We start from the raw sequence: 19,248 nt of genomic DNA on the forward strand, positions 1-19,248 counted from the left end.
TATAAGATGGTAGTGAGGCTTGCAATGCTTTATGGTGCCGAATGTTGGCCATTAAAAGAGAAGCATAATACTAAGTTAAGTGTGACAGAGATGAGGATGCTCAGGGGGATGAGTGGCTTTATCCTTAGAGATAGGATACGAAATGAGCATATACGCGAAAAGGTTGGAGTAGCTCCAGTAGAAGATAAGATTAGAGAGAGTCGCCTTAGATGGTTTGGTCACATAAAACGGCGGCCTTCCAATGACCCGGTTAGGAGAGTAGAGGTATTAGATTTAACTTATGTTAAGAAAGAAAGCTTGATGTTGTTGTATAATTTGCAGAGAAAACGAGCATTTTTTTATTTTTTATTTTACCTTGAAACAACCAAAATATGAGCCCTTAACTACTTAAAGAAAACTATATATATATATAATTAAAATAAAAATAGAGCTGAAGGAACCTTAGTTATTGTTTACTAAATAACAAAAAAAAAAAAAAAAAAATCTAATTTTGATTTTTCTGAAGATACTTATATGAGTTATATATGCCTCAACTCTATAAAGCAAGAAATTATTTTGTGCGGAGATCGGACGGATGCAGAATATCATCCGGAGACCAATCAGAATGCGCCACATCAACGGTACCGAGTCTCGATACCGAGCATTACTAAAAAAAAAAAAAAAAAAAAAAAAAATCTAATTTTGATTTTTCTGAAGATACTTATATGAGTTATATATGCCTCAACTCTATAAAGCAAGAAATTATTTTGTGCGGAGATCGGACGGATGCAGAATATCATCCGGAGACCAATCAGAATGCGCCACATCAACGGTACCGAGTCTCGATACCGAGCATTACTGAGCCGCATCTGATTAATCTCCGGATGGCATTCTCCGTCCACACAAAATAATTAATCCTATGAAGTACAAGCGAGAAGAAAGCAAGGGGCACACAGCATCCAATTCTCTCTCCACCTTCTACAGCTGTAAGAACCCAGGCCAGAAAAGTCTTGCAAAACTTGCTGGCAACATTTTAGTCAACACAAATTAGGCTAATAAGTTAGCATTTAGATCCACACGACTGTCTTTGATGACCGTTAAATAATCCAAATATCCAACGAACGTGGGAAGCAATTCTCAATGTTTTCAAACAAAATAGATCAATTGAATAACATATTATTAGCCTAATCAATCTCAATGCCTCCAATCAAGATGGCTAATCTTTTTACAGCAGAAGCTTCCAACTCCAAATCAGGAACAATATACAAATACTAAGCTGCTAATAAAAGCGAAAGGTATCAAAAGAATAACAGCTTTGCATTTCCGATGGGCAAAAACAGGCAACCAAAGCAAAAAAATATCCATTTCCCTCTCATCTACATAAGCACTGTTAACTCTGCCCAGCATCAGTAAACTGCACAAAAGCTCTAATAGCCAAAATCATTTGAACGAATTGAGATATTTAATGTTTCATTTCAACTAAAACATTTTTCAGAAGTTTTTTTCAATATAGTTTGTTGAATTCTGACATTTGTGAGGATTCACCCAATCTGGGGAAGAAGGCTTCCCTGTCGATCAGCATCTGGAGATTGGTCATAACCTTTGACAACTGGATCCATAATAAGGGTGCGCAGCAGAAGGCAAATGCAAAAACTGCAAGAGCCCTGACCACACCATCAGAGTACCATGGATTTGCCATTACACCGAGGGCGGCGAGGATTGCGAACCAAGGAGTTAAGACTGGGAGCGGGGCGAGGAGGAACGAGTTGATGGCAATGGAAGCAATAGCTGCGGCACCGAGCAAATAGAGCGACCAGCCAAGAATAGGATGGATGGTTCTGGGTATGAGGAAGAAGGGAACTGTGTATGTAGCTATTATTGACCATAGAACCACCACCTTCAGCATGGAATGAATGAAGGCAAGGCTCTTCTCTGGCCTCCGGTTATAGCACAATTTTGACAGATTTGGGCGAGCCAGACGGGTGATGACTATTATTCCAAGGTATATTGCAGCCTGGATAAGCATGATAGGAAGCTCTGCGGTATACCTGTTTGTTTACAGTGGGACGAAAGAAGATGGCATTAGCTGTTGATGCAGCAGAAATAACTAGCATTTTTTTTATGGTGAAAATCATCATACCCGAGGTTCTTTCGCCGCTGCTCGTGCCATGAAAGCCCCAGCGGCAGAACTGGCCAGGACCACCAGTACCAAGGCTTGAACCAAGGTGCGCTCGGGAATGTTATAACGCTGTTAGGACCACATGGAATGCTCCAGCGAAGCTTGAGATCTAGAAAGGAAAACAACCCGTATGATTGATTGATTGATCATGATCGCATCCACCTTAATAGATGAAGGTAACAATAGAATTTCAAGTACTTTTTGTTTTGTGATGAGGAACCCCTCCGCTTTGCGGCGAGTAAACCTCGGTCAACCTAACAGACAACCCACACTAATTTATCCAGGCCAACACTTAAGACTGTCACAGCCGCCTATGGGATTCGAGCCCGGGACCTGGACTTTTTTGCCCAGCCGAGCTCCCCCCACATAAGCTAAGCTGCGGCGGGTGGATTTCAAGTACTTTGTAGTGATGGAAGGACATGTTTGTAAAATTCAAAATAGAATCAGATGAAAAGGAGGCCTTACAGTAATATGAAGCATCCATTTGATATCCCAGAGGAAGGCGGTAGGTGCCAACAAGCTTTGTATCATTGACGGGTGGATGGAACATTGGCCTGTCAAGCAAATCTGGGAAGTAACTGGCAAGGAAGCCCTGATCTGCACCATCAGGATTACTACGGCCTACTTGCAACTCATGAAGCATGTCTTTAAATACATTCATAGAAGGCTGCAGGTTCAAAATGAATATTGTAGTGAGAATCATTACAACTCTTTTTCTCGTGCTTCAAATATAGTAAGCACAATTTATCTGTGAAACTTCACAAAGCCTAACATTGGGTCTATGATTGCATCTCCAAAGCAAGTTTAATTGGGAACCACTATAGTACTAAAAATAAATCATCCATATGTTAAACAAAAATAAAAATCTTTATCATGGAAAAAATCTTTCTTTAAAATTACTACAGCCAAATAAGTTATTATGCATAAGCTAATAATGATAGCTCTCATCCCTAATTTCATAGAATTGCACCAACGTTCTCTTCATTACATCTAAAGACAGACGTAATTTGAAATTACATTTTGTTATCATTAACAGATTTTTCCTTTTATTAACTTATTTTACTATAATATAGAAAACAATGTAAATGTAATTGATATCTTCATACTATGTGCAAGGGTTTGCTTCGGTTAAGTGTATCTCCTTGTTAAAAAGAAGTATTGACTCTCCCAGTTAAACAAGTGAAAACTCTAAAACAAAAAGCTTTTATACACTTGATATGATATAAGAAAAAAAAAAACCAACATGCTTTAGCAGCAAAGTAATATTATAGTCATAAAAAAAAAATTCAGCAGCTTACATAAATTAAACATGTGAGAAGCCAGAACATGGCCAGATGAAATAAGAAGAAGAAGAAGCCCGGATAAAAAAAACTTTAGGGATCTGCATTCAGCATTTCACTTACAAATACAACAAACTTAATGAAACCTAGCAAATCGTTTTTGCTAAACAAAACAAAAGCTAAGATATGTCGATGAAAACTATTAGATGAGAAAGTACATTCAGTGTCATGAAAAATAATTCAATTATTTCACTTAAACAAGACATAAATGTAGCAGCTGTACCTGAAGGACAAAGAGACCGGTATGGAAGATACAAGGGTTTATGAAGACAGCACAGAATTGGCCGCACTGAAAGAGTTCATCCGTGCCTTGAAGGAATAAATTGTCAGAATCCAACATGACAACTCGGTCATAATCCACCAAGCTCCAGGCATAAAGCTTGTTTAGTGTCAGTTTGAATCTAACGTTGAAGTTCTTTTGCTGCTCATATGGGTTCTTCAAGTTCTCTACTGTCACCACTTTTACCTTGTCTTCCTCTTTCCTGTTTGCACAATATAAAACCTAAATAAATTTCTCAGCCAGTGAATGGGATTACGGGAGTACCAATGTCACCAATATGATCACTTCAAACTTCAGTGAAGCTAATAAGAATGAGAATGCAGTTCCAAAAGGAATTAAACAACAAATAGTAAATGTCATGGATTTTACAAATTTGATACTCCCATAGAACAAATTTGGGTGCATGGAATGAAATATTAAAGTTTATAGGATGATATGAATGGTAGAAATGAATTATAGGAGTACTATATTTGATATTAAAATTGTATATGGGTGTGATAGACATGTAATATTAATGTTTTGATTGTTAGATATACAAATAGCATGAAATAAAGTGGTATGTATGTAAATTTCCCTAATAGGGATCGACCAGGTCAGCCTTAGCTAAGCTTTTTTATTCATGTCAAAACTCGCATTGCCAACCACTTAGCATTTATATAGAAAGAAAAAAAAGCGATGCATCGTCACTTGCTGATTCAGCTTATCTCATTTCTTAAAACAACCAAGTTAAACGCCTTCTTCTGGCAACAGGTCACATCGCATGAGTCAAGTATTTCTTCAATGTAAATGCACACCATACAGTGTAAAGATTTGAATATTGACCTATTCAGCAAACAAGTACTAGCTAATGCATAGTAAATACTTTCTTATGGCTGAAAACAACTTGGCGATAGGAAGAAATAGGCCTCCGATGAGTCCTGGCTAGTAAAAGTTCGGGTAATACAATCTAAGCCCAATTCAAGCACGACTTTATGACTGAGTTTCTCAAAGTTTCAAGGTGAAACAGAAAGGTAAAATTTTCCAGATGAAAAACTGTATCAAATGCAGATGCAGACGGTTATATTTTTATAGATCCTAATTCAATATTCTATTGTTTTTTTATTTGTAGGAGATTCCCTGAAAAAGATTGTGAAAAAAAAAATCAAAGAAAGAAGTTTGCACTAGCATCATCCTCTTTATTGAAGAACGGAAAGACCAAAGCAAAACATTTTAATTTTACTAAAGCAATTTAAGGCTCATCAGAAAAGATGGGGGGCCACAATTTAGGCCGGTTCATCTGCTAGCGCTATGGACAAGGACTTCCTAAAAAGTCGTTCGTTCACATGGTAGCGACGAGCCGACGACTTAACTCCAGCTTTCTACTGCTCCCAGGAATTTCCTTTAATTTAGAAAGAAACAGAATAATGGAGAAAAACAATCAAATCGGCTCCAGTGAGAATGCAATAACAAAACAAATGTAAACAAGTTTGTTATTGAGAAAGAACAAAACAAGCAAACAAATAACTAAAGGAAACATAGTCCACCCAAAAAGACGTGTTTTTGCTTTCTAAGGTCTAAAGAAATGGACTAAAGTGAAAAACTACAGAATCTGGAAGCTATAGATGAGCAAGAAGGAAATATCTTGAATCCCAAAGTAAAAAATCTCAATATATGCATGGATAAAATTACCAAAAAAAATGCAGGGAGGAACCGCAGCATGCTAGGGTAGAAAGAAGTAAATATAGTATCTCCTGTAGCAATTCGTCGTCTTCTTCGGAAATAATTTGCTAAATCTTTTTTTTTGGGTAAACAATTTGCTAAATCTAAAAAACTAACCCGGAAAAATAGAATATAAAGAAAACAAATTAATCAGAAGTCATCCAGCTCGGACCGGCCGGTCGACTCGTACGATATCAACCGCTTGATTAAATTTCATAGTTTTACTTTTTTTTTTGCTTTAAAAGAATAAAATTCGATAACTATTCATGTCACCGGTTCCTCCGCCTATAGATGCGGAGTTGAAACTTCATTATTTTTCTCTTCTCGCTTAAGAAAGGGGGGAAAATCCTAGCATAATCAACAGAATCCGCAGGGCACATTACTTAGAAAGATGAAGAAAATATTTTAACAACAACAAAGGGAGAAGAAACGTACATCGCCTGGACCCATTCAATCGGTACATCATCGGAAGCAATGACGACAAGATCGGCATCAACCCTAAGCTTAGAGAGGGATCTCATCATCACCCTGGTTGCAACATAGAACTCGTAATCCCGTGGCGTCCCCATGTACATCATAGCCGCGTACGCATGGCGCTTCGCCCCTACGGCTACCAACCCCAGCGCCGCGTCCTCTGCCGCCGTGGTCCACGTGAGCACCACCAAAATCAGCAACATCGGCAAGACAAATCCCCACCGCCGCTGCTCCATAATCCTAAGTCCTAATTTCCCAAAAAGAAGCAAATACAACAGGAATAGCAGTTCTGAGCTACCAAAGATCGGATCTCCTTCTCAGGCACCTCTCCGCACTCGCATTCCAGGATCTCCCGCGTTTCACCTCGAAATCTCATCCACAGCGTTCTGAGAGTCCGATCGTCTCTGGCCGGCGATCATGGCCTGGGCAATGGTCGGAAATTCAACGGAGGAGATATAAGAAGAAAGTGCGCGACTTTTCTTCGGGACTCCTAAGCGAAATGGTGACCGAGTAGTGCCCTAAAACTTTAGCAGGGATTTGCTTTGTGAAATGTGATGGATGCATATATAGCAGAGGGAGCGACAATTTATTTTTTATTTTTTTAAAGCCGGGGGATATAAAATATAAATAAAACATAATTAAATAGGAAAATAAGGTTCGGCTCGGCGTCTTCATGCTCAGCGGCGCGGCTCTCTTAGCTGGGCCGTTGCACGCTGCGACCGCGTCGCACTACGTAGAATTTCATATTTCATGCGAGGACGGTTGAAATATGTGGCATGGTTACTTGGTTAGTAAGACTTAATATTATATGAAAATTACGGATATGCGCATAAATAAATAAATTTAGAAAATATGCACATAAGTAATAAATTATTAGTTTATAACTTTATATAAAGTTTAAAAATGTTTTAATATAAATTTATAACGGCTAATAACTTTACATTTTCCCTATTTTGGTTGGCTTATATCAAGGATCAGTCTTAAGCTCATATCTTTTTGTTTTAATCATGGATGTTCTCACTAGACATTTGCAAGAGGATGTACCTTGGTGTATGCTTTTTCCTGATGATATTCTTCTTGTTGATAAGACTAGAGAGGGAGTTGAAGATAAACTTGAATTATGGAGGCCAACTTTAGAGTCTAAAGGTTTTCGCTTGAGTAGATCTAAAACAGAATATATGGAGTGTAATTTTAGTAGTAATAGACCTAGTGAGGGGATTGTGACTTTGGGCGATCAAGTCATTAATAAGAGAACATGTTTTAGATATCTTGAATCTATTGTTCAGAGTGATGGTGAAATATATGAGGATATTATCAGCAGAATTCTAGTTGGATGGTTGAAGTGGAGGAATGCATCGGGCTTGTTATGTGATAGAAATGTACCCCTCAAACTTAAGGGGAAATTCAATAAGATGGTAGTGAGGCTTGCAATGCTTTATGGTGCCGAATGTTGGCCATTAAAAGAGAAGCATAATACTAAGTTAAGTGTGGTAGAGATGAGGATGTTCAGGTGGATGAGTGGCTTTACCCTTAGAGATAAGATACGAAATAAGCATATACATGAAAAGGTTGGAGTAGCTCCAGTAGAAGATAAGATTAGAGAGAGCCGCCTTAGATGGTTTGGTCACATAAAAAGGCGGCTTTCCAATGACCCGATTAGGTGAGTAGAGGTATTAGATTTGACTTGTGTTAATAAAGGTAGGGGTAGAACTAAAAAAACTTGATTAGAAAATATTAGGAATGACCTTCATTTATTAGATTTAAATGAGAATTTGACTTTTAATAGGACATAATGGAGAAAAAGGATTCATGTAGCCGACCCCACGTAATGGGATAAAGGCTTGATGTTGTTGTTGTTATAGTTAGAAATCTTAGGCAAAGAATCTTTAGACCAAGAACTTAATGATTTCAGAATTTCATCCCCTTCTATCAAAGCAATAGAGGGATAATCACATAAACATAACATTTTTTCAATTCCTGAACTCCAATCTCCAAGATCTGAGAAGAATCCTCATGGAAGCAACCATCCTTTGAAACCCTATGCTGTTTCGATTGCAAACCTCCAGGAAAAACAAAAATTCAAAACGAAAATAAAAATTAAGAAGAAACATTCAAACCATAATCTCTACACAACCTATTACACCATTCTTGATGAAGGTCGTTACCTTAGCTGGAAGCTCCAATCTAAACTTTAGATCTCAATAGCAAATAAGAAATGGAGTAGACAAAAATACACGGCGAGCTCCATGATCCTCTCTCAAAATGAATGCCTAGGATTGGAGAAACGCCAAAAGTAGAAGCTCAAACTGAGTACCTGTTCGAGTGAGGAAGAGGCGAATGGAGATCTTCTCGATTGGTTTTGGCGCGGCAAGGGCAAGGTCGGGGAGACGCTCCTGCGACGAAGAATAAGGGATTTCACGCGCGAAAGCCAGAGTCGGGTGGGCTATTCACGGCGTTTAGACGGAGTAGTAATTTAGATGAAATGAGTGTATTTGAGTGGTATGTATGTAAATATAAAACTTTGGGTGTTGAATATGTATTTAGGATAGTTTGAAGTGTTATGTATGTAAAAATCCCTTTAAAATTTTGTCTGCTAATATATCTATATTATGGGCCAACGTATTTTCTATGTCATGTGGGTCTTTCTCCTCTTAATTGTTGTTTTGTTTGCATTAAAACCTCCCACATTGTCTAATCTAATGGGTATGAAAGTCGATCAAGCAAAATAGCATAAAGCCCCATTCATATAATGTCTTAGCATCAAAATCCTACAACCAATCTCATGACCCATCAATAGATTGATTACTCAAGAAATAATGACTCGCCCGTTGTCATAACCCAACCTAATTAGGACATGCCCTATCATGTTCAGTTGTGATAGACAAATCCCAATATATAGTTTAGAATGTTTTAGTTTCTCTTTCAATATTTATTTTAATGAACTACAGATTATAGAGCTATTAAAACATTCAAATATTAAAAATAAACTCATCAGCAAGATACGACATACATCTCTGAGTTGGGTTAACCCCATAAATCTCATTCTTGGACTATTTTTATATCTAAGGTAATAAATAGTGGTCTTCTTTTGATGTTGAAATCTATAAATCAGGATGAATGATATGCTCACCATCTCAACAAAGCCCTCTATTTTTACCTTTCTAAAATTCTCGTATAAAAACCACATAAAAAAGAAGTATATACCCACAATACACATTCCAACTAAGAAGAAAAATAATATCCATGCAAAATAATAGTAAACCCCAAAAGCATGAAGAAGATAATCAACCTTCAGCTGCACAACACAAGGTTAATTAGCACACACAAGAAGAAGCAGCTAAAAACAGAACCAGAGAATAGAGCTTGGAGAAAACTCTTGGTCTCCTTCATTACTTTCCTGCATACTTGCAGCAGCTACAGTAAGCAGTATATATAAAGTAGTTAAATACAAAAGCAAGGGTGATGATCATCATAGCAGAGATCAAATGGTAGTGAGGTAAAGATGCTCTGCCATTACAACAGAGATAGTGTGAAATGCAACTACACGTGAGCCGACTTATGTATAAGGAGTATAACTTATATGTTCTTCTTATCAAAGCAGACCTAAAAACCAAATAACATTAAGTGCTCAATCATTAGCCATAGAATGCCCAAACACCAATCACGAGAGAGGGTTAGTCATGCATCATTAATAAAGCTAAGAAAAGCCAACCAAGAAGTAGGCCATAATTCTAAGATTAATGAACATCATTGTGCACACAACAAAATGACAAGATCTCGAGTAACGTTAGGCATAAATTCACGTACATATTCAATTAAAATATGCAACTCATCTTGATCTTTTGGTTGTGAGCTTTGACTACTAATTAAGAGATCCTATATTCGAAGCTTGTGTATGTGATATGTGTATGAGTTTGCCTTAATGACGCAAATGTCCAATGTTTTTTTTTTTTCAATTAATTCCTAGTTTGGGACGGCTTTCTAACTACTTCTTAAAATAACTTTCTAATACAAAAATTTAAATTTTTATGTTAAAAAGTTGTTTTAAGAAGCTTTAAGAAAGTCATCCCAAACGAAGCCTAAATGTCAATAATAGTGTCTCAATCTAATCAATGATTGTGGGATGTGTAGCATTTGACCAGATCAATGTAGGGAGTTTAGAGGAACGATTCTATGGAAAATATCAAATTAATCTACTCTTAATTACCTTGTAAATACGCATAAAATGATCCAACAAATTGTCCATATCTGCCGTCTTGAGGAATTAGGTGGAAGGAAGGCACAAACTACTGTAATTAATTTTAATTACATGTTTATAATTTAATGCATTACTAACTATTAGCTAGCTGCTAGCTGTTGCATTCAATGATTTAATGTTTTCTTAGCAAACAATAAATTAATATTTATAATAAAGGAAATGCGATTTTTGAATTGGTGTAAAAATTTTTATGATGAGTGGACCAATTCAACAGGCAAAATTTTTTTCTTTTTTTTTTTTGTTTACTTATGAGCCAATTAAGGCAGATCATGATGAGCTGCATATAGAAAAAGTTTAAATTTAACTACACCGTAGCATGAATTCTAAGATTTCATTTGAGATAGCTTTTTCATTGTTTTTTAAAACGGAGTTTTAGTACAAAAAAATTAACTTTTGTACTAAAATCCCGTTTTAAAAAGCAATAAAAATAGTGCCAAAAAATCTAAACTGATAAAACAATTTGACCCATTACTTGATTCATTACTTAGGCTCTGTTTGGGACGGCTTTCTTTTTGCTTCTTAAAGCAGCTTATTAGTACAAAAATAAATTTTTTTATACTAGAAAGCTGCTTTAAGAAGCAGAAAGAAAACAGTCCCAAACGAAAGCCTTAGTTAGTCATACAAGTCATAATGAAGTACAACTACCATGACCTTAGCTATTTGTGTTGATGATTATGCTCATTTTTTTAAATTTTTGTATGATTAAGCAATTTTTTTGACTTTGTAAATGCTAAACTTGCACCAGAGTGTGAAAGAAAAGAATTTAAAATTGATTTGATTGATCACAAGAGAGGAAGAGACCAAAGAGCCAAAGATTTGGCTTTCCAAGAAGGATGGAATTGAATTTTAGCAGCTTTAATAGTAAGCATAGGGCTAGGTATTTAATAGAATTTGATTTTTTTTTCAATGTTGCATAAATTGTTTCACCTATGGTGTGATATTATTTGTTCATCTCTTAGAAAGTCTTGTCTATTTTTGGACTTGATCATGATTGAATAATATTTTGGTTGTTTTAAGATATATATGATGAGAATCCTTCAAGTTCACTTTTGTCTTATTTCATAATTTTTTTAATTCATTATAATTCTATAATTCATGAAATTGGTGGATATTTATTAAATTTGGGTATCATTCGAAAATTTCTCCATATAAATGAGGTTCATCATTATTTTTTTGATTTACCAACCAAGATTAAGTTCTTGTGAATCATCAATGGTATTGAATTGCTCTTATAGAGACAAGTAAATTAATTCAAGTTGCAATCAATTGTCATCATATTTTTATGACATTAAAATAAGAACTATGTTTCACATTTCATTCAAAGCAATCAACCTATCAGATCATTGATTTATCGATTCTATTTTGCTTATTTGCATCAAGAAATTTGAAGAGGTATAATGTGTTTTTCCATCAAAGGCATGACCACCATTATACTATTGTAATCAGTGTTCAAGTCGACACTAATTTGGGCGAGCTCGTCAGATCAACTATAGGTTAAAATCATCATATCACTCTTTAATATGAAGAGGGGGTGATTTGCCGATGAAAGGCAAATCACCACCATTATATTATCGTAATCATTATTCAAGTCGACACTAAAGTAGGTGAGCCCATTAGATCAACTCAGGGTTGGAATCACCAAACCACTCTTTAGCATGAAGAGGGGGTGATTTGGTTCATCCAATCTTCGATATGGAGGATCTTGATAAAAAAAAGATGAAGATGCCCCCCTTAAGTGGATAGGCTTTATTTTTACACATTCAAGATAAATTTAGGAGTGTAAACTTTTAAATTTACGTGAAAATTTCATAGCTTCAACCCTCATTTAGATTATTCAATAAGCGTTCTCTAGTGTTATGCCAATCAAAACTACTATTTTCACCCCCTTAAGTAAGATGCACAATATTGTCTTCCCAAGTCTATCATGGAATTATGATCTTCGCCCAAAACCAGCATTTGACATTTGTTATATCCTTCATTCTGATATATCTACGACCAACATTGACGCTCGATATCCACTGCCACCCATCGGTCAATATAATGATTTATTGACACTTGCAAATAAGGCAAATGCCCCTCGGTGACCATCAATGATTGTCGTCACACTCAAACTATTGATATATGCTACCAGCTATCGAACATTGGCATTGCTTTAATAGTCATCACTATTAGAGATAATCATATATGATTTAAACTTTATATTATTTTATTGCCTGCTCTAATTAATTAAAAGAAAATGAATGATTTAAACACGTCCTCATATCAGTGGCCAAGGCCCTCTGAATTTTTTCTTTCTGCATTTTCTACATCAACACGTGTGCACAATTCTCTCCTTATATAACTGTTTATCATGTATTTATAAAAGTTAAAATGCAAACTTTTATTTTTATCATCATAAATTTTCTAGCATATGTATTTAAAGTAAATTAGATAAAATAAAAATAGGAAAGATCATAAGATTATCCTCTCGAGGAATTGAACATTTCAAAATGATTGGATGATATCTATATTCATATTGATAAAAAAAAATAAAATATTATAAATAATCAATTGTAAATGACAATAATCTCCAAGAGTTTGCTAATTAAGAGCGACAGCTCTCATGGAAATAATCAAAGAAAATATCTGAGGTCAAAAGAAGAAGGACGCGTTCTTACAAAAAAGAAGAAAAATATCTCTATTTGATTACGCAGAAGGACTCATTGCTCCACCCACTATCCTTCTCCGCGATACGTCGGCAACTACGTGGTGGCCCCACAGCTCCCACTCGGCTTTGACCGCCACGTCGGATTTGAAAAGCTTTCGGACGGTCAGCTCGTCACCGGCGCGCCGAAAGCCGATCCCGTGGGACCCATTGCCGGACCTTTTAAGTTCCTGTTTCTTTAATCCTAAATTAAATGGGGCTATTTTCTGAAAATTCTTAAATATACATTCAGATTAGAAAAAGGGGCTCTTATATTATTTAAAGCTAAAATATTAATGTAATTAATTGTGAAACATACAATTTTATTTATATATTAAGTACTATTTCCTTCATAAAATAAATTAAAAAGTGTCATAAAAACATTTTAAACCGAAGTGATTGTAAAATATACTATACATCTATTTCAAAAATAAAAAATTATTATTAACTTTTTCTTTCATATCTTGTTGCAGGCTAGAAGATTCGAGGCGGTAGAGTGAGTAAATTTTTCATTTTAACGATGCATGAATATCCAACACACAAACATAAAGAGAGAAGTAAAAGACCCGATTTTTTTACGTGAAAAGCCAGAAGAGGGAAAAACTATGGGGCCTCGCCCCGATGAAAAGATTCCACTAAACTTAGAGTGAATTAGAAGGATTGACCCATTCCTCGATTTAGAGCTGGTCAAATTACAATAGTTTGGATAGCTAGGTGAAAGTCTAGCGACGGTAGGGAAAAAGTCCGATGGCGTTTGTGCAAAAGTTCAGTTGACAATGACCGATACGACAAAGGTTGGGTAGAAGTTCGGCTGCGGTCACCAACCGGTCGGTGGTCTGCGATGGTCGGGCTAAAGTATGACGGCAATCGGCAGCCAAACAGAAGTTTGACGTCTGTCAGCGACCGGGACGTCCGACGAAGGTCGGGCGACGGTTGGCAGCTGGGTGGTGGAAATGGGGCTATTTTCTGAAAATTCTTAAATATGCATTAAGATTAGAAAAAGGGTCTCTTATATTATTTAAAGCTAAAATATTAATGTAATTAATTGTGAAACATACAATTTTATTTATATATTAAATACTATTTCCTTCATAAAATAAATTAAAAAGTGTCATAAAACATTTTAAACCGAAGTGTTTGTAAAAGACGGTGTACATCTATTTTATAAAGTTATTTCTTATAATTTCTTGTTGCAGGCTAGAAGATTCGCGACGTTAGAGTGAGTAAACTTTTCGTCTTAGCGATGTATGAATATCCAAGTAATCCAACACACAAATAGAAAGAGAAAAATAAAAAAACCGATCTTTTTATATGAAAAGACAAAAGAGGGAAAAACTATGGGGCCTCGCTCATGTGAAAAGATTCAACTAAACTTGAGTGAATTATAAGGGTTGACCCATCCCTCGATTTAGAGGTGGTCAAATTACAGTAGTTTGGACAGCTAGGTGAAAGTCTAGTGACGGTCGGGCGAAAGTCTGATGGCGTTTGTACAGAAGTTCAGTTGACAATGAATGATCTGACAAAGGTTGGACAGAAGTTTGGCGGTGGTCACCAACCGGTCAGTGGTCTGACGATGGTCAGGCTAAAGTCTGACGGCAATCGGCAGCCAAGCAGAAGTCTGACGCATGTCAGTGACCGGGCGGTGGTCCGACGAAGGTCGGGCGACGGTTAGCAGCTGGGTTGTGGTCCATCGACAGTCAAGCTAAAGTACGGCGATGGTCAGCGGCCGTGCGATGGTCCGATGAAGGTCGGGCTAAAGTCCGACGACAGCTAGGCGGTATGGAGGCGGCCGACGGCCGGGCGGTGGTTCGACGAAGGTCAGGCTAAAGTCCTATGACGGTTGGTGGTCGGGCGGTGGTGCTAGAGCTCTTGAAGCTTCAAAGCCCTCTCAATCCCCAGCTAAAGGTCTCCTTCATGTAGAGAGTAGGAATCTATTTATAGATTTTTCATGAGTGACACACCCTATAAATATAGAAATGATCCGGGGCGAGTTCGGAGTTCTTCATCGGATGGCTTATAATGATTTCCCGATCATAGAGAGTTTTTCAACTGTTTAAGTGCCTTATTGATTTCGGAATTTAGTGATATTGGGTCTGTTTGATTCGTCCCGCCAAGCCGCTCGATTTGACTATAAGCATGACATATTTGAGTATCATTTTGTCATCCAAATAATGCTTTGACTCTTTCAAATGTGGTTCAAGCCCCCTATTTGGAACCATTTGGGCTTGGGTTAGACCGATTTTGGTATCGTTAGGTTCGTCTTCAGTTTGCCTATAAGTTTGCTGAAATTAGAATTCATATGATAATGAATTTAATTTTAAAAATTTCCAATTTTAATATGCCTCGAGATTCGTGCTCGGTCAAAGCAATTTTTGATGACTCAGTCAAAACAATTTTCGATGAGGTATCATTTCTAAATTCGCATCATTACTATTTTATTTAATACATCACATATCTTATTAATTTACTAGTTTTGATAAAATATATTGAGGGCATATTTTGGGTATCAAAATGAGTTGGCGTTGATGGATAGGGTTTAGTTTAACCCAAAATTATTCTGATACGATTCAATTCATTCCAAACCCAACCTGTTTAACATGTGAAAAAGTTAACCCTAATCCGACCTGCTAAGAATTCGAGCCTAACCTGTTAACCGCTTTCGGTTGCCGAAGATGGAAGGTAGAACAACTTTGATAAAAGTTGGCCCACATTAGTTTAAAGAAACAGTCAATTAGTAGCTTTCACAGTATTGGTGTCTGATGGCACAGAGGGTGCTTGTTCGAGGGACTCGGTTTGTAGCTAGTTTAGCTAGTCTTTTGACTGGGTAAGTTCCTCTATCCTATGTAATATTCTTCAATGCCCTAATGTGGAAAATTTTGACCAAGGCAAAGAGTTGGATGATAATGAATTAAAATATGAGAATCTAATTTTGTAAGTTGATAAATGTCGATAAAAGGTGAAATTATTATGTGCGGTCACCGAACATCATCCAAAAATGAATCAGGAAGTGTCACATCACTTTTTGTTGTGTATTGAGGCGACGTGACACACCCTGATTCGTCTCTGGACCATCTGGTGACTGCATGTAACGATTTCTCCAATGAAAGGAACATTAGATGATAGAAATTGGATGTTATTGAATGTCTTGAGTTTGATGATGGTAGTTATCGCTAGTTAGATACCGATTAATTGTAAAATCTCAAGAGATATTGTTAGGAGATATTGCTTGATATTTGTTTGATGTTATGGCCCCACAAGCATAAGAGAAGGGCATTTGCTGATGTCTGTCGGTGATTATTGTACGTAAGATGATCAATATATTTGTTCTCTTTTTAGGAGAGGACTTGGATGACTTGATAAGGAAGGGGAAAACTTGGACAAATAGAGCGTGGTGATGACCGATAAGAAGTTTCAAATAATATTAAAACTCTATAATATATATATGTTTTTGGATATTTTAGATTTATAAATTGATTAAAATTGAGTTTATTTGTAGATTTTATGTGGGATAGTTTGACCTTTATACATAATTAGGGTAGAATATCCCTTCTTTTATCAATAATAGATGTATATATATAACTAAAATAAAAGAATTATTGAATGATCACAACATTGGCCAAATAGATTAAGGCTTAGTTTGAGATGACTTTTTTACTACTTCTTAAAGCATATTTTTAACTAAATAACTGCTTCAAGAAACAGTAAGAAAGTCGTCCTAAATGAAACCTAAGTACGGTGATGGTTGTGCAAAGCATCCAATGATGGTGGCTCAACAATGATGTTGCATCGTCGACTATCATCAATGATGAAGTCTTATTTGGAGAACCAATGTCAACTCAAAGTTCTTTAACTCCTTTAGCGAAATAGAATTAGCATATTAAATTTTCAATGATTAGATCATTCACTATAGAACATTGAGCATGTCATATCTTACCATCAATGAAAATTGGCGACTATTTGGCAGTAATTAACTCGTCTTCTTGAGAATATGAACTAATATCGATGCCAATTAGTGAATCGAATGTCTGTATAATTTTTTAAAATTGAACATGGGCTTCAAGCTAGGAATAATTTTATCATAAAACTTTTTAAACACCATGATTGGCTGATAGCAAGCAACAAAAAAATGTTCAACATGGCCAACCCACTTGTCCTTTTTTTTTAGAAATAAAAATTCATTAAAAATAAAAGAGGATACAATCAGGACCCCACGAAAACAACAGGGTTACGAAGAAAAAAAAAATCACCAATAAGAGAAACAACCTCAAAGGGAAGAAGGTGAAAATGAGAAAAATAAAGTTAGGAAAAGGGCGAGTGCCCATCGGACTTAGGTATGAGGCCTCGCACACCCAGCTCCAAGCAAAGCAAGGGCCTTCCATTGGAGGCAACACAGCAGAAGCCTAAATAAACCAAAATGCAAACCGCAAGGAGGAAAGACCATCAAGGTTGCCATCATGCAAGGGAAGGAGTTAGCACATAGAAGCCTCTTCATCATTGCACTGAAAAATAGAAAGATGAAATACCACCAACCAAACATAATCAGAAACACTAAATCAGGTTGCAACCAACAGTAGAGGAAAAAATAAAACCAGCAGCTGCCCTAAACCAAATGGAGAGATCATTTCTTCGATTTCCTTTGTTTATGCTTTTTTTTTCTTTGTAAACAAACAAGCGTCCGCAATTTGAAGGATACTAAGATCAAAGTTCTCACTAGAGTGTAAGGCTTTCTCATTAAGATTGTCCCTCGCAGCTGAGGAATGGTCATCATATAACTAGTCACCATGCACAACTTCTGAATCCCTCGTATTACCAGTTAAATGAGCAATCAAAGCATCCTTTGAAAGAACAAAAATAGGAACCTCAACAAGAGGTGAACCAAGAGTTTCCATCATAACGAATCACTAAAACGAGGAAAGTAACCAAAGATTTAGCACCCTTACTATAATTAGAAGGTGAAAACCTATCCATAAGAGATACACAAGCACGAACCCCAAGAAGGGGGTTAGAATCATCAGGAAGTGCAATTTCAACATCATTAGCATCTATAATAGAACCAGGAGGAATGAAAGGACTAGCTGCCACATTAAGTAAGCAATTGTTATGTACATAAACCTCAACATCATCCTTATTTGGGGGGCAAATGAGTCGAGTCGAGCTCGAGTAAGGGCTTGTTCAAGCCGAGCTCATCAGTCAAATGCTGAGGTCAAGCTCGAGCTCGAACTCGAGCTCGACTAGAAGGAGGAAAAAAAAAAACTCGTTGAGCTCTCAAGCGGCAGTTCGAGCTCAGTCTGTCGATCATGCCCGCATTCCACTGTTCGTCGCTAGTTCCACGTCGTCGCCAGCTTCCCTCGACGCTGCTCACGTCTGTCGCCAATGCCGCGTCCGTCGCCAGCGCCTCGTCCGTCGCCCGTGGAATTGCCCTTCGATCTGCGGCTCCTCTTAGACGAGCAAGGATGGAGAAGTGAGCGAGACCCCCTTTAAGGCCGTCACCAGTCATTGTCGCCATGCAGCCACATCATCCACCGCTAGCCACCACCACAGCCAATTACCTTTGCCAACCGGTGCCACCTAGCCAGAAAGAAAGTCGTCCCAAATGAAGTCGTATAGTTTTAATTAGGGTTTTAACATTTAGGTAGTGGCCATCCAAATATGTTCATTAACCTATTAACTATTTATATTTTCTATTATTTCATAAATTTATCTCCAATTTAATCATATATATTTTTTTAAAAAAAGTTAATTCATAATTCATATTCATCACATATATACAATAAATTTTGGTTGGTGCGGTGGTTGAGGGATTTACATAACTTATGGGATACTTAAGTTAAAATTAAAAACTCATTTATTTTATTCTTTTTAGTTGTTTGATTTTAAATAAATCATTTTTTCCATCAACTAATTAAAAATAAAGTCAAATAATAATCAGCCGACGAATCAAACTAATATTTACACACCCTTAATTATGCATCTGAATTAGTCGTCTAATTAACAATTAACAACAAATATGGGACTAAAGTACCATATTAATTAGCACATTAATTATTTAATTAGGATTAAATATTTAGCTTTTGTCAATTATTTAGTTGTAAGCTTGAGGATTAATTCGAAGGCTACATATTTAGCTTGTTCATCTTCTCACGTGAGCGCACACTTGGAAGCATTAATGAAGGCTTAGACTTTATCATAATTAACTACGATAATGTAATCTCGCACTAAGCTGTTTAATTAGTTTATCACATATAATATATAATTTATTGGAGTAAGCAAACGGTTTTACATCAAAAGAGGCTAATCAAACTACTAAATTAAAAATAATTATGGATTTTATTCAGCCTCACGCAAAGAACGAACTGG

General features: G+C 36.5%; 1 protein-coding gene across 1 annotated transcript; it reads right to left on the reverse strand.

The window, feature by feature from the left end:
• Positions 1 to 1,135: 1,135 nt before the first annotated feature.
• Positions 1,136 to 6,485, reverse strand: LOC110110607 (putative glucuronosyltransferase PGSIP8). Its single transcript, XM_020842181.2, has 5 exons — positions 5,912 to 6,485; positions 3,722 to 3,980; positions 2,624 to 2,825; positions 2,120 to 2,267; positions 1,136 to 2,027 (listed from the first exon to the last, which is right to left on the reverse strand). Exons 1-5 carry the CDS (start codon positions 6,184 to 6,186, stop codon positions 1,484 to 1,486), a joined length of 1,428 nt encoding a protein of 475 aa, XP_020697840.1. The 5' UTR covers positions 6,187 to 6,485; the 3' UTR covers positions 1,136 to 1,483.
• Positions 6,486 to 19,248: the final 12,763 nt, after the last annotated feature.

Source organism: Dendrobium catenatum, unplaced genomic scaffold, assembly GCF_001605985.2.
Source record: "Dendrobium catenatum unplaced genomic scaffold, ASM160598v2 fragScaff_scaffold_1639, whole genome shotgun sequence".
NCBI lineage: Eukaryota > Viridiplantae > Streptophyta > Magnoliopsida > Asparagales > Orchidaceae > Dendrobium > Dendrobium catenatum.

Bases quoted from the DNA above. Each gene is read 5' to 3' on its own strand.
- LOC110110607 (XM_020842181.2), bottom strand. From the start codon at position 6,186: ATGGAGCAGCGGCGGTGGGGATTTGTCTTGCCGATGTTGCTGATTTTG. The intron at 2,826-3,721 runs GTACAGCTGCTA...TTGAACCTGCAG, and splicing joins CCGGTCTCTTTGTCCTTCAG to CCTTCTATGAATGTATTTAA. The intron at 2,028-2,119 runs GTATGATGATTT...GTAAACAAACAG, and splicing joins CAGCGGCGAAAGAACCTCGG to GTATACCGCAGAGCTTCCTA.